Source organism: Narcine bancroftii, chromosome 2 (assembly GCF_036971445.1).
Source record: "Narcine bancroftii isolate sNarBan1 chromosome 2, sNarBan1.hap1, whole genome shotgun sequence".
NCBI classification, from domain to species: domain Eukaryota; kingdom Metazoa; phylum Chordata; class Chondrichthyes; order Torpediniformes; family Narcinidae; genus Narcine; species Narcine bancroftii.
In genome coordinates this window covers 45,209,955-45,225,894 of record NC_091470.1, presented here as the reverse complement: position 1 = coordinate 45,225,894, position 15,940 = coordinate 45,209,955, and the positions used below count along the sequence as shown (strand labels likewise).

Genomic DNA, 15,940 nt, shown 5'->3' with positions numbered 1-15,940 from the left:
ACGCTGCTGGTGGGCCGACCAGGGATCCTTTGCCATCGCGAGTGCCTGAGTGAGGGGTTTATAATCAGTGAAGATGGTAAAAGTCCTCCCCTCGAAGAAATAGCGGAAATGCCTCACCGCCAGGTATATGCCCAGTAATTCACAGTCGAAGGCGCTATACTTACACTCTGGTGGGTGGAGAAGCCGGCTGAAGAATACCAGCAGCTCCCATTGTTCATTCACCTGCGGCTCCAGGATGGCGCCGACGACTGTGGCAGAGGCATCGACGGAGAGCGCCATATGCAGGTCGGTGTGCGGGTGGGTGAGCATGGTAGCCTTTGGAGGGGGGGCCTTGGTGGCCTCGAATGCACTACTGTCCTTTGGCATCCAGGAGAGTGTTTTGTGCTTGGCTGTGATGAGGGCAAATGGCGGCTGTGTGATGAGGGCAAATAGCGGTTGCATGATGCGCGCGGCTCCTGGGATGAATCGGTTATAGAAGTTGACCATACACACGAACTCCTGCAGACCCTTGAGGTTGTCCGGGCGTGGGAACGCCTTGATAGCGGCGACCTTTGTAGTGGTGGGCGTGGCTCCTACGGCCGTGATGATTTGGCCCAGGAACTGCATGGACTCTTTGCCGAACTGGCACTTGGCTGGGTTGATGGTGAGGCCAAAGTCAGCCAGCTGGGAGAAGAGGGCACAAAGGTGGGCCTTGTGTTGCGCCCGATCCCTGCTGGCAATGAGGATGTTATCCAAGTAAATGAAGACGAAATCCATGTCCCTGCCCACTGAGATCATGAGGCACTGGATTGTCTGAGCGGCATTCTTTAACCCGACGGCATGCGAAGGAATTCGAACAAGCCGAAGGGGATGATGATGGCTGTCTTGGGTATGTCCTCCAGGTGCACCGGGAAATGGTGATACCCGCGGACCAGGTCAACCTTGGAGAAAACCCTCGCACCATGCAGGTTGGCCTTAAAGTCCTTGATGTGGGGGAATGGGGTAATGGTCAGGAACTGTTGCCTTGTTGAGCCGTTGATGGTCTCCGCAGGGGTGCCGGCCGCCGGAGGCTTTTGGGGCCAGGTGGAGCAGCAAGGCCCACGGGCTGTCAGAGCGCTGAATGATCCCCAGCTCCAGAAGATGCGAAAACTCTTCCTTCGCCACCTGGAGCTTGTCAGGCAGGAGCCAGCGTGCCTTGGGGTGAACTGGTGGACCCTGGTTGGGGATGTGGTGGAACACCCTGTGGCGCAGTGAGGCAGCGGAGAACTGTGGCCTGAGGATGGCCGGGAACTTGTCCAGGATTTGCTGGAACTCATCTCTGGGCATGCTGATTGTGGCCATCTGCAGCTGCTCTGTGCGGGAGGCGTTGAAGTGAATGGCCTGGAAAGTCCAGGCGTCTACCAGGTGCCTACCTCTAATGTCCACCAGGAGGCCGTGGGCGAGGAGGAAGTCGGCACCCAGGATGGCGGTTGGAAGGGACGAGACAGTGAACCTCCACAAGAACTGTTGTCGGCCGATCTGGAAGTGGACTGTCTTGTTCCCATACATCTGGATCTCTGTTGCGTTGGCCGCACGGAGGGGAGGTCCTTGAGGTCAGTTCCTGGACCCTATGGCCATGGCCAGGATGACACTGATCTGGGCCCCAGTAACGATGAGGAAGCGCCAGGTGCTGACTGAGTCCCGCAGGTAGAGGAGGATGTGTCCTTGGTCAGCTGCTGCAGCCATGTTTCCCTGGAACGAGCAGGGCTGACGACACTTCCGAGCCTTGGCTCCCCAGCGCTGGTGGTAGAAGCAGAGGCCTGGAGCGGATGCCATGCCCCTGGTTATGCTCTTGGTGGCCCCTGCAGTGGCCAGGTGTTCTACCGCAGCGCTAGGGGCAGGTTTTCCATGGTCATGTCCGTGACCTGCTGGACCACCGAGCCCTCCAGGAATCGCTTAAGCCATAGCACTTGGGGGTTCTGAGCAACCTTCCTCGGGTTGGTAAAGCTCTCTTGGGCCTGTAATGGCCAGATGTCATCGGGCAGATGGTCGAGGAAAATTCGCTCAAAGAGTGAGCAGTTGGTGTGATCACCCATGAGCGCAAGCATCTCGTCCATCAGCTCCACCAGGAATCTGTTCCCCAAGGCGTCGAGGTGCAGCACACGAATTTGGTCGTGTTGGACGAAATCTGGCGGAGGTGAAACTGGGCATCCACATGACCGAATCAGGTCTCCTGCTCCTGCTCCTGAACCCAGAAGTCAGGCAGCTTGACAGCTATAGCCCTGATCCCGGGTTCGCTCATGTTGGGTTCAAAGACGTTTGAACCAGTCAGGGTCACCAATTGTAGTGGCAGCTACACTGCTACTGAAAGAACACACAACCAGACGGGTTGAGCTCAGTGAGCAGAAAAACTGGTTTATTGCTGGCTGCCGGGCTAACTTATACTCCCAGCCCGGACCTGGCTGAGAACTGTGCTGGGGGGCACTGATGTCATTCGGGCGTCACGTGGTTCCCCCAGCACAGGCTTCTGAGCCCGGTGCTGAGAAGAAGGGGAAACCCTCGATGGTGCCATTTTGGCTGGCTGCCCCTCCGCGTGGGTTACAAGCGGGGCCAGTTTCCCTGACTAGTGGCATGCCACCACAGCTTGTTGATTCTTGTGTCACAGGGACTCAATTACCTCTGCCTGAGTTGTGCAAATGATTAAATTTGAGCTTGGTGTAGAGATATGAACAACTTCCCCTGAAATTTTCCTGCCCATTGAAACCTTTTTATAATTTTTCTTCTGTATTTATGCAAATTAAATTGTTATTGCAAACTGTGACTGATTTGATTACACTGCTGCTTGCAGGTTTAATTTTTGGCAGAATAAGAAAGTTAGATGTAAACCTTTTCAAGAATAAGGAATATTTTAGACATGGCTATATAAAGTATAAGTGGAATGCTTTGAGTTCATGTAACAATGCCCAAAATGTTTATGAAATGGATGTTTTGTCTTTTTTAAAAAGATTGCAACACCAAGTTTTTTTCAAAATCTCCAATATCAACTGCCTTGTGGTCTTTTGAGAGCTTTCACAAAGCAAATTTTTAAACAACGTGTAGTCCAGTTATTGTGTTCTGATGAATCTTTCATTCTATGCAAACTTCGAAGTGTGCAGAGCATTTCAGTGGTGTGTTGCATTTTGGTTTAGTTTTCTTTTCAATGGTATGCCATCTTGGGTTTTGATGGTACATGCAGCAGTTCCATTACTGGCAATTGCTAGTATTCTGCCAAAGCTGCACAAGTAGTGTATTTTTGTAATCATCACTTTTCAACGCAATATTTATGAATTTTTTTTTAATTTTTTTTCCCTTTCATTTGAGTTGGAAGAGAGTCAGCTTGTCACAGGAGTGAAATGGCTTTCATAGTATAGCTAAGCTACCTGTTATAGAAACAGTCCAATTTTAATGTTCGTTTCTGTTTCAAATGACCATAATTAATAGACATGGTAGAACAGGGTGAGTTTGGAATAACAATACAGGAAGAAATAAAATTCATTCAAGCTGACTTTTTAACTCGGTATCAGCAAATTAAGATGAACAAATTGCTGATGCTGGTATCCAATGTTTTTGTGAACATATAATTTGATGCTTTAAGAAATATTTTGTAAACTGCTGAACTAGCAGCCAGCCTATGCTTGTTATTTTATTATTTGAATGATTTATTTTTGGGGTGTGTATTATTGAGATGAGCATTGTTCCTGTGAGTCATTGCCAATATTAGCCCTGCAATGCACATGAAAGAATGTGCTATTGTTAACTCTTTAGTTGCTGTGCAGATGTACTGGGATTTTGTTTTTTGTAGATCTTTCTTTTCAATAGTTTTATTTACATTGAAATTTCACATCCAAGAGTACATACGTTAAAATTCAAAAAGATAAATCATTATCATATCATTTTATCCAAGGTACTGCACATTTTAATCAAACAGATTAAATAGTATTGCTATATAATTTTTTTTACATATAAATAAAATAAATGTAAATCTAAACCCACTACCAGGAAAGAAGCTGTTTGGCCAAAAAAAACCAGAATTCTTATCAGTGATAAATTACCCCATTAGTCAACATTTCTACCTTCATAAAAAATCAAAGATTATAAAAGTAATTCAAAAAGGGTCCCCACAGTGTTTGAAAATTTAATATCAAATCGGAAATTGAGCATCTAAGCTTTATTTAAGCATGACATAATGTCACGTAACCATCGAGCATGATTAGGTGGGGTAACATCTCTCCATCTGAGCAACACCTCCCGGCTAGTCATAAGAGAAATAAAAGCTAATACCATATAACCATATACCGAACAGGCCAGTTTGGCCCTACTAAGTCCATGCCGGAACAAATCCCCACCCTCCTAGTTCCACTGACCAGCACCTGGTCCATACCCCTCCAATCCTCTCCCTCCATGTAATTAGTATAACCATATACAGCACAGAACAGGCCAGTTTGGCCCTACTAGTCCATGCCGGAAGAAATCCCCACCTTCCTAGTCCCACTGACCACCACCTGGTACATACTCCTCCAATCCTCTCCCCTCCATGTAATTAATATAACCATATAACCATATACAGCACAGAACAGGCCAGTTTGACCCTACTAGTCCATGCCGGAACAAATCCCCCACCCTCCTATTCCCACTGACCAGTGAAATGTCATTAACATTATGTCATTCTCTCCCACAATATCAAATAAAGCAGTTAAGACTCTGGCATGCCCAAAACACATGAATTAATGAAGCATCTACATTGTTGCTTATCACAATGAGGGGATACATCCATATAAAAACAAGATAGTTTGACTTTGGACACGTGAGCTCTATGGGCTACTTTAAATTGTAGGAGAGAGTGGCCGGAACATAAAGAAGAGATATTAATGAATTTGAAAATTACATTCCAAGTTTCTTCAGGAATTAAAAGCTGTAGGTCCTATTCCTAAGCTTTTTCAATTTTATCCGAGCGATCCTCTTATTCCCAACAACATAAATGTTAGATATTGAACCATTAAAAACATTTGGAAATGTGTGAAATTCATTTGCATTGAATAATTATTGATGATTTGTCGAGTTGGCTCTTCTACAGATTGTATACTGATATTAAAAATTACTGGAAGATATTCCTATCACATTTAAATATTAAGTCAGAATTTATTGTCATGAACATGTCATGAACTGTTATTTTATGGCAGCATTGCAGGTGCAAAAATTGCTATAAATTACATTTTTTAAAATAATAAAATTGGTGCAAAAAAGTGAAGTAGTATATGATTCATTGTCCGTTCAGAAATCTGATGGCTATGGGGAAGAGGCTGTTTTTGTACCATTGAGGGTTTGTTTTCAGGCTCCTATACCATCTTCTTGATGATAGCAGTGAGAAAAAGGCATGGTCTGGGTGGTGAAGGTCCTTGAGGATCGAGGCTGCTTTCTTAAGACACATCCTCTTTTAGATGTCCTTATAGAATGAAGACTAATGCTCTTGATGGCACTGTCAGAGATCACAACTCTGAGGCCTTTTTCCCTGTCCTCCATAACAGTCAGTGATCCAGCTAATCAGAATGCTCTCCACAGTACACCCGTAGAAATTCGCAAGAATCTTTAACATCCCAAATCTCCTCAAACCCCTAACAAAGTATAGTTGCTGGCAAATCTTCTTCATAATTCCATCAACGTGAAGACCCCAGGATAGGTTTCCAGAGATATTGGCACCCAGAAATTTGAAGATCTTTACCTTTCTGTTATTATACATAAAACATTATTCCAGATGTATCCAATTGAAGAAAGCATGGTCCTCCTTATCTGAGAGAATATAATGGTGTGATAAAGGGAACACAATATGGCATTAAGAATGGACGTCACGCAAATGTGAATTACTCTCAATGTTAGTAGCAAGATGTTCTTTAGAAGCGACTTTGTAAATCTTGTGTTTGTTTATTTATTTATTTTTTTGCAGATGATATTGACTGTTTACTTGAGCAACAATGAACAGAGTTTTACAGAAGTCCCCATAACCCCAGAAACAACATGTCGAGATATTGTCGAATTTTGCAAAGAACCTGGTGAAATTGGTTGCCATTTGGCTGAGGTGTGGCGAGGGAACGGTAGGTTTTGCACAAGCATGCTCTTTTCTTGTCTATATCATAATATAGTTTCTTTCCCCTTCCTCTCCTCTCCTCTATTTCTGCCCACCCTCAGTTCTTTGGTGGTTAATACTTCTATATCAATCAGTCTTTATTGCTATCAACTGACAGGCAAATACTAATCAATTCACAAGTCCATTGGGTTAAAATTTCTGTGTTCAGTAAGCTCTAGAATGTTCTGAACCCACTAAATTATATGGAGCAAGGAAAGTAAAAGGTGACTTGGAAAAGTCAAATGTTAGTAAAGTATACTTCAGTGCTGCATTTCATTACTGCCTGCTGTGATATGTCATTAGTCCTTTATAGACCTTTCTGTAAAGGACATTTTGCAATTGGTAAGGTTTTACTTTGGTAGATGAAGGATGTTTCTACAGAATTAAAACACACAAATGTCTACAAACACCAGGATTGGAGAAAAACCTATTGCTCGAGAAACTCAGTATGTCAAACAATGTACTTTATAGCAAAGATAAAGATCCATAACCAACATTTTGGACTTGAGCACCTTTTTAAGGTATGAGCAAAATGTAGACAGGCACCTGAACAAAATGGTGGAGATGTGGGCAGGGGGAAGTGTACAGTCCTACATGCAGGATCTGGTAGGTGGATAAGGGAGGGAGGGTACACCAGCAAACAAGGGGTGGGGGGGAGGGGTTGGCTCTGTGAATGGAGAGGGAAGGGATAGAGAAATGGAGGGGAAAAAAGGACAGAGGGATGGGGAATAAGAGAACAGGGAGATCTCCCAGTGGCCAAACATTTCAATTTTGTGTTCCACTCCCATGCTGATATATCCCATGGCTTTATGTACGGCCAAACCAAGACTCACCAGTAAATTGGAGGAGCAACACCTAATTTTCTATCTGAATGGCATTAGCATAGACCTGGTTTCTGCTAGCTTACTTCCTGTTTTTTTTTTCCTGTCTCTTTTACCCCACCCCAATGTCTTTCCTCCAGCTTTCCACCCCTTTCCCTCTCCATTCACAGAGCCATCCTTCCTTCCCTGTTTGCTAGTGTGCACTTATCCACTTACGTTATCTCCTACGTGTGGGACTGCGCTCCTCCACCCACCATTTTGCTTGATGAAGGGCTCAAGCCCAAAATGTTGGTTATGTATCTCTATCTTTGCTATATAAAGTACACTGTTTGACCTGCCGAGTTTCTTCAGCATTGTGCTTTTCTTCAGTTTCTACTATCCAAAATATTTTATGGGCTGCAGTTTTTTTAAAAGGGTAAAAATTATGATGTAGATGATTGTGAGTTATCTACTTTGGCAGTACTAGATAGGCGGTAAATTAACTTAATTCTGCATTATCATTGATTCTAGAATGCCTATAATGAAAAGCTGTACAAAACATCATCTTCAATTGTAGATTTCAAATTTTAGATTTGTACAAAAGAAAGATTTGTACTTGTGATGAATGTTGTTGGTTAAAAGCCAAATAGTTGATCTCAATCGTCTTTACCTGTCTCGATAATATCACTTGTGACAAATAGTCATCAATAATCGTTTCATCCTCAACAATTCAGATGTATATAATTTTTCATAAAATTCCTTAAGTTTCATTTATTTCTTGTGGTTTAAATATCACTTTATTATTATTTTGTTGTATTGCATTTATTGTTCTAGAAATCTGTTCTGCTTTTAATTGCCAAGCTAAAACTTTGAGATCTTTCTCCTAATATATATTTCTGTTTCAATCATAATATAATTTTATCTGTTCTATAAGTCAACATTGTATTATATCGTAATTTCTTGTTAAACATCTAGATTTATTCTCTGATGATTTTTGTATTTCTTTTTCCAATACTGTTATTTCTTTTTCTAATTTATCTATATCTTTCATATAGTCCTTTTAATTTTTGAAGTGTAGTTTATAATTTTTTCTCATAAGTAAGCTTTTAATGCATCCCAAATAATAAACTTCTATTGAATGTATCACAAAATCAATCTATATGTTATCTTAAAGTACAAAAATAAAGAATTTAATCTTCACATATATACTGACTGTTGCTTTTCAAAAAATTCCAGTTTAATCAACAATGGAGAATGATCAGATAATATTCTTCTTTTACATTCAATATTCAAAACTCTTGAATATGTATCAAATCTATTAGAATAAAGAGAATAATCTCTATCTCTTACTTCGCTATCAATTAATTTAAATCATTCATTAAATATAACAAAGTTTTAGCTGCCTCAGATTTAACTTTTGTTCTTGATGATTTATCTACTAAAGGATCCAAATAAACATTAAAATCTAGCAAAATATTTTCATGATCATCTGTCAAATTCAAAAAAAGTATCCTGTGTAAATTTTTCATCATCTATATTTGGTGCATATATTTTTAACAAAGTCCATTCCTCTGAAAATATTTGACAATTTACTATTTATTTATATATATATATTTATATATATATATATATATATACATACATATTTTTGAATCTTAACTGGCAGATTTTTCTTAAATAAAATTGCTACTCCTTTAGCCTTAGAATTAAATGAAGAAAAAAAACTACTTGATCTACTCAATCTTTTTAATTTTAAGTATTCTTTTTCAGTTAAATGTCTCTTGCAAAAAAAATTCAATTTCCAATTTCTTAATATAAGATAAAATTTTCTTTCTCTTAATTGTTATATTAATCCCATTAATATTAAAACTCATAACTTTAATTACTTTTCATTATTTATAAAATTCCTTTTCATCACTCTTATCCAGGAAAGATTCACACAAAATTATTTGGTCCTGAATGTCATCATCTGCAATCCAAAAACATGAAGGTTATTTAGACTAAATGCATTGTACTTAATTACTTTTTTAAAAAGCAAAACAAAAATCCCTACCCAAATGCTAGAAAAGCTAGCATTACCTCCCTCCATTTTACAGGTAATGGCCAAACCATGAAAACAAATGCAGCTGCCAGAAATCAAACTAACACATCTCTCACCCCGATCCCCATCAGGGAAAAATACTTTTTTTTAAATCTAACCAACAGTTCCATTCAGTAGAGAAATTCCTCCTCCATCAAAGAGAAGAAAAAGGGGGGAGGGGAAATAACATATCCTCTCTTTAAACATTAAAGTCATTGCAACAAATTGGTACCCTTTATTACTTTAATTTTAGACAAATTCTGAGCATACTCTTTGGCTTGTACACAAAAAATTCTGTTGATCTGGTACAAATATATTCAAAGTAGCTGGATAACACAAAACAAATCTATAACCGTTATCATATAAAACTTTCTTAACTGAATTAAATTTTCTCTTTTATTTTAATAGAACTTATCTCAAGTCTAGATTTTTTTTAAAAAAATCTTATCCCCTTCATAGCTCAAAGGTCCATGTTCTCTAGCTCTTCTCGTCGGCAAACCTTGAGACCTCTCTCTGTCCTGGAAGCTCAAAAATCTAACAAGGATAGATTGGGGTCTCTGGTGGTTTTGGTCACAAAGCCCTATGAGCTCTCTCAGTTAAAATCTTGTCCTCAAAATGTTCTTCTCCAAATATCTTTGGTATCCATTCTTGAAAAAAAACTAATCAAGTCTTCTTCTTTGCCTTCAGACATTCCCACTATTTTAACATTATTTGTTCTACTATAATTTTCCAGAATATCAACTTTTTCCAACAGTTTTTTGTTCATCAAATTCAAACTGGTTGTCATATCTTCAGACATGTTGGACCTCTCTTCAATATGTTGTACTTCTTGACCATCTTGATTCTTATTTTCCATCTTATCAACTCTGTGAGATGTTATTGGTCACCTTTAAAGCATTATCCATTTTAACAGTCAAATCTGTTTTAACATGCTTTAATTCTGCAGTTAGCAATTTAAAATTATTTTCCAAAGTCAAATTAAGTCCATCTATTTTTGTCTCAATCTTATTCATTTCTTTCTTAAAAATCTTTTTCTTGCCTCCAAATCGTTCCTTTTCTGAACTTGACATTTCTTTTTCACTCTCATCTTCTTCTGAAGCCTCTTCCACTGGTGATGTATCTCCTTGTTCAGATGTCGAGATGCCGGACTGCCCCTTTAAGAGACCTTGTAATTTTTTCCAACTTTTTTTTTCTTCTGTACCACACATGCCCAACCTCAACTTTTTACTGAACTTAATTGATTACAAAATAATAAATCTCCTGGAAAAGATGGATTTCCAGTTGAATTTTATAAAGAATTAAAACATTTAATAATTCATCTCTTTATGAAGGTAATAGAACAAGCTTTCAATGTTCTTTATCTCCAGCTTTGTTTGCTTTGACCATAGAACCTCTTGCACAAAGGATTCGTACAGATCAACAGTTGAAAGGGTTTGTAGTAAATCAAACTGAACATAAGATTAGTTTATTTGCAGATGATGTGTTAGTATATTTAACTCAACCACAATTATCATTACCTAGTTGATAGCATATGGAAGAGTTTCAGGATATAAAATAAACTCTGATAAAAGTGAGGTAATGGAATTGGTACAGGGTGATTATCCACAATGTCAAAAAGACATTCAATTTAAATGGGCAGATAAGCTTAAATATTTAGGTGTATATTTGAAAAATTTATACTAAATTAAATTATATTCCATTATTTTAGAAAAAAGATTTTTAAAAGTCTGTAAATTTACCTATAACTTTATTTGTAAGAGTTAATGGTATTGAAATGAATAGATTTGAGAGAATTCAATATTTACTTCAAACTTTACCCACCTCTGAACCTTAATTTTTTTCAAGATTTAAATAAACAAGTTAGGAAATTTCTTTGGAAAGGGAAAATGGCAAGAAAATCATAAGAAAAAATAACTTGGAAATATGAATTAGGACAATTACAACTTCCTGATGTTAAGAATTATAAAGCAGCACAATTATGATTTCTTGTTTCTTTATTTGGGAAGTTAAACCATCATGGGTGGAAATTGAATTAAACACAAACTGGAACCAAAGTTGATGACTACTGATAGTCATTACTGCTGCTCCATTATTAAAGCATTTCATTAATATTTGGAATAAAATTAAATTAGAAATTGATAGAAATCTTTTGTCATTTTTAAAAAAACTGATTAATCCTCTTAATTTTTTCAAAAGATCATTTTTTTGAATATTTGGAATAATAAAGGAATTTCTAAATTAGGAAATTGTTAGGAAAATGATTGTCATTTGATCAATTAAAAATTAAATATGATATTCTGCATAATACACTTTTTTGTTATTTTCAACTAAGACCTTATTTAAGAGAGAAATTAGGATCAGATATAATTTATGAAAGATCCTACAGATTTAGAACAGTTAGTTGTTGACAGAATGACCAAAATATTTAATCTCAATAGCAATGATGTTACAAAAAAAAACACCTAAATTAGGCTTAAGTCAAAAGAAGGATGGGAACAAGATTTAAGTATATCAATAGATCAACAGGTTTGGCAAGATTTATGTAAAGAAGTTGTGTCTGCTACAATTTTTAATGTAAGATATAGACTACTTCATTATAATTTATGACATCAATTGTATATTACACCTCAGAAATTGAATAGTTGGAATTCAAATATATCAGATCAATGTTTTAGATCTTTAGTAGATATTGGAACTTTTATCCATTCTACATGGTCTTGTTAAAAGGTTAAACCTTGGATTTCCATTCGTAAGTTTCTACAATGGGTTGTGGATGTTGTTTTTCAGTTAAGTCCTGAATTATTGTTGGGAAATCTTGAGAATGTAACTCCTAAATTATCTTTATCAGATTTTCAATTGAAATTTGTTAAATTAGCTTTGGTAATAGCAAGAAAATGTATTGCTGTTACTTGGAAATCAGATGATTCATTAATATTAGGAAGATGGCATATAGAGATTCAAAGTTGTATTCTATTAGGAAAAAATTACATACAATTTGAGTGGTAACTACCCTGTATTTTTACAGATTTTGAGACCATATGCTCGAACAATGGGATTAAAAATATAAATAGTTCCTTAGAGTCCACCCTTAAAAGGGAAGTCTTCCCTTAAAAACTAGTCATTTTTTTTAGAAAAATTTTTTTTGGGATCTTTGAGCATCTATCTTCTGAAGCAATCCAATTCAATATATAACAATGTTATTATATATTTTAGGTATTAGTTTTTTTAGTAGGGGTAGTAAGGGTTAGGGTGGGGGTAGGGATTAGTTGGGGTTTATATGGATTTATATAAGCATGTATTTAAGTTCTGTAATGGTCACCTTATGATTTTATTCATTATGTATATATGTTGATTTTAAATTATTTTTTTTAAGTCAAACAGTTATTTAATATCCATTTAAGTTTTTGGGACCACAATTTATTGCGGAGGATGAGTAGTGTTGGTGAAGGTGTTCTACACTGAACAGAATAAAAATATTTTAACTCCGCAAATTATAGGAACTTAGGAAGTAGGAACAGGAGTAGGCCAAAAATGGCCCATCGAGCCTGCTCCGCCATTCAATACGATCATGGCTGATCTAATTTATGACCTAACTCCACCTACCTGCCTTCTCCCCATATCCCCTAATTCCTCTATCATGTAAAAATTTATCTAAACGAATTTTAAATATGTTTAATGAGGCAGCCTCAACCACTTCCCTGGTTAGAGAATTCCAAACATTCACTACTCTCTGGGAAAAACTATTTTTCGTCATCTCTGTCCTAAATCTACTCCCCCGGATCTTGAGACTGTGTCCTCTCGTTTTAGTTTCCCCGGCCAGCTCAAAAAACCTTCCTACATCTATTCTATCCATACCCTTCATAATCCTATATGTTTCTATAAGATCTCCTCTCATTCTTCTGAACTCGAGCGAATACAATCCGAGACGATTTAATCTTTCATCATAAGTCAACCCCTTCATCCCAGGGATCAAACTAGTAAACCTCCTCTGGACTGTCTCCAAAGCCAGTATATCCTTCCTCAAATATGGAGACCAGAACTGGACACAGTACTCCAGGTGCGGTCTCACCAGTACCTTATACAGTTGCAACATTACCTCCCTACTCCTGAACTCAATTCCTCTAGCAATGAAGGCCAACATTCCATTTGCCTTCTTAATAACCTGCTGCACCTGCAACCTAACTTTTTGCGATTCATGCACAAGCACTCCCAAGTCCCTCTGCACAACAGTATGCTGTAGTTTTTCACCTTTTAAATAATATTCAGCTCTTTTATTTTTCTTGCCAAAGTGGATAACCTCACACTTACTAACATTGTACTCCATCTGCCAGACCTTTGCCCACTCATCCAGCTTAACTATATCTCTCTGCAGACTCTCCACATCCTCATTACAATTTGCTCTTCCACTCAATTTGGTGTCATCTGCAAACTTGGCTACACTACATTTTGTCCCCTCCTCCAAGTCATCAATGTAAATGATTTGCAGCTGTGGGCTAACACCGACCCCTGCGGCACCCCACTTGCCGCTCTCTGCCAACCTGAAAAACTCCCACTTATCCCGACTCTCTGCCTCTCTTATGCCAGTACTATATCAAGTAGAGCATTAATCAGTTGAAAACTTTGGAAGCATTAATTTTGCAGTTTCTCCCAAAAATTAAATTAATCAAACTGGTGGGATAAGCTGAAAGCAGTCCTAGATACGTCTTTGCATTGAACCTTGCAATCAAACAGCCCTTATCATGTGTTGAACTATTTCAACTTTTAATGGTGTTTGAATTTTAGGGAAGGTAAACATTTATGAGCAATAAACTTTCTTGTTTGTTTATTGTTTGTAGATTTTTAAAGAATTTATGAAGTTTTTGACTTTGGGCATTTTGTTGTAATTCACAATAGTACAATTTGAGCATTTTATTTTCTAATGGACAAGTGATATGCTTTTGACCTGATCAATAAAAGTTTTACAAAATAGGTCTAGATCACACATTTAGTTGTGGAACCTGTGAATTCTTTGATCCTTAATTGAACTTTAATTTTCATTTTAATTTCACTCGCAAGATTCATGTTGCTCCATCTCCTCAGTTTGTCTGCTTGGTGCACTTAATCATTCAGTTAGGAGTTGTTTTCACATACCATATACATGATTCAATGCTTTCACATGATGTTAAGGGAAGCAGGATCCGGTGCAGGCCTGCCAATAAAAGACTAAAGAATTTGGCAGCTGGAATGGGCATATTACTAATTTTACCCAATTAATTAAATACTCAGTTCAAAAACCTGTAAATTGCTTTATCTTGGTCCTTCACCATCTTCATTCTTCCCTTTTTAAGGAATATGCTTGCTGTTTGTGTACTGTCTGTTCTTGTATGTGTGTCTTCACAGATTTCCTAGAAAAATTAAAGTGCTGCTTTTAGTGAACAAGACAAAGGAGATGATTGTTGTCTTCAGGAGGACAAAGGGCTACTCTCCACTACATATTAATGGCTCTGTCGTAGAGAGAGTATTTAGCACAAAGTTTCTTGGCATCCATTGAAAGGATGTCCTTTCCTGGGCCCACAACACCTCGTTTGTCATGAAGGTGTAGCAGTGCCTATACTTCCTTAGGAGGTTGAGGAAGGGAAGGCTACCAGCTGCTATTCTAACAACGTTCTACAGGAGCAAACTAGAGAGTTCCTAGATGATTGCATCTTAGTGTAGTATTGTAGCTGCAAAGCATCAGATTGGAAATAAGTACAAAAGGTGATTAAACTGCTGAGAAGATCAGTGGGTCTCCCTTCCCTCTATTAACTATATCTACAGGGCGCAGTGCTTAGAGGAATCAGAATCATTAAGGACCTTTACCATCCAGCCCACAAACTACCTTCAATGAAAAGGTACTGGAGGATAAAAAATCAACACTTTCCCATAGAGGCCTTGCTCATGCCAGAAGTCCGCGAGTCCTGCTCTTTTTTTCTCTTTCCCCACCCCCCCCCCCCCTCCCATTACCAGAGCTCGAGGTCCCCGGTCTGTTCGGTTCTGAAACAATTTCGGGAAAATGGTGATTTCTGATTTGTTTTGGATTTCTTCATTTATCTGAAATTTATTTGGAGAATCCGATTTCAGATAATCAGAATTGTACTGTGTGTAGTTTTTGTAGGGTGTACTGTGTATCTGTGCACTATGGTCCAGAGATGTGGTGTTTTGTCAGGATATATATTATGTGTGTGTGTGTGTGTATAAACTTGAGCTTGAGCTTGAATTTGATGAGTCCAGCCAACAAATTTGTTGTGAAGCCTGGCCAGTAAGTGCTGAAATTCTGGCTTTGCATATGAATCCTAAACTTGTGTTTCTAGAGTAAATGGTGGCAATTCAGCAAATTTCAGGTAATTAATGTCCTCAGAACCAATTGAGTATATCACTTCTGTAATATTGTACAACAGTTATTAGAATTTTGTTGCAGTATTTGGGTAGTAATTTTATTTTCTCTAACAGAGCGTGGTATTCCTTCTGATCACATGATGTATGAACACCTGCAGAAATGGGGTCCTCGTAGAGAAGAGGTGAAATTCTTTCTGCGACATGAGGATTTGCCCAATGAGAGTAGCGAACAAAGTAAGTAAAAATGGTGAGGTATTTTAAAAGTGATAAAATTATGAATAAATGTACACAGAGCTGATCCATTTAAAATTTCAAAGCTATGGGGTGAGATGTACAGTTTCAGTGTGAGATGTCTGTGAGAATTTTTTTGGCTTTATAGAAAAATGCCAGAAATTGTTTAGTGGCCCCATTGCTTTATGAGAGAGGTGTTCAGTCTCATTCTATCTTTTCATTATCATGCTACAAACTTCATTTAACAAAGAGTGATCTGACAATAATCCACTTTTATATTCTGCATATTTAAATCTCCCTTGTAACTGCGCAGAAATCAAAAATAAATCTATTCTAGAAAAAGAATTATGTTGAGCT

The 15,940-nt window shown here is 38.1% G+C and overlaps 1 protein-coding gene across 2 annotated transcripts in view; it reads left to right on the top strand.

Moving 5' to 3' along the window:
• ppp1r13bb (protein phosphatase 1, regulatory subunit 13Bb) overlaps window positions 1-15,940 on the top strand; it is a 112,529-nt gene that overhangs the window by 14,104 nt on the left and 82,485 nt on the right. For both annotated transcript variants that reach the window (XM_069916516.1, XM_069916515.1), the window contains exons 2-3: window positions 5,939-6,086; window positions 15,467-15,586. In XM_069916516.1, the coding sequence (XP_069772617.1) occupies window positions 5,939-6,086; window positions 15,467-15,586 (268 nt within the window). The remainder of the gene's footprint in view (window positions 1-5,938; window positions 6,087-15,466; window positions 15,587-15,940) is intronic.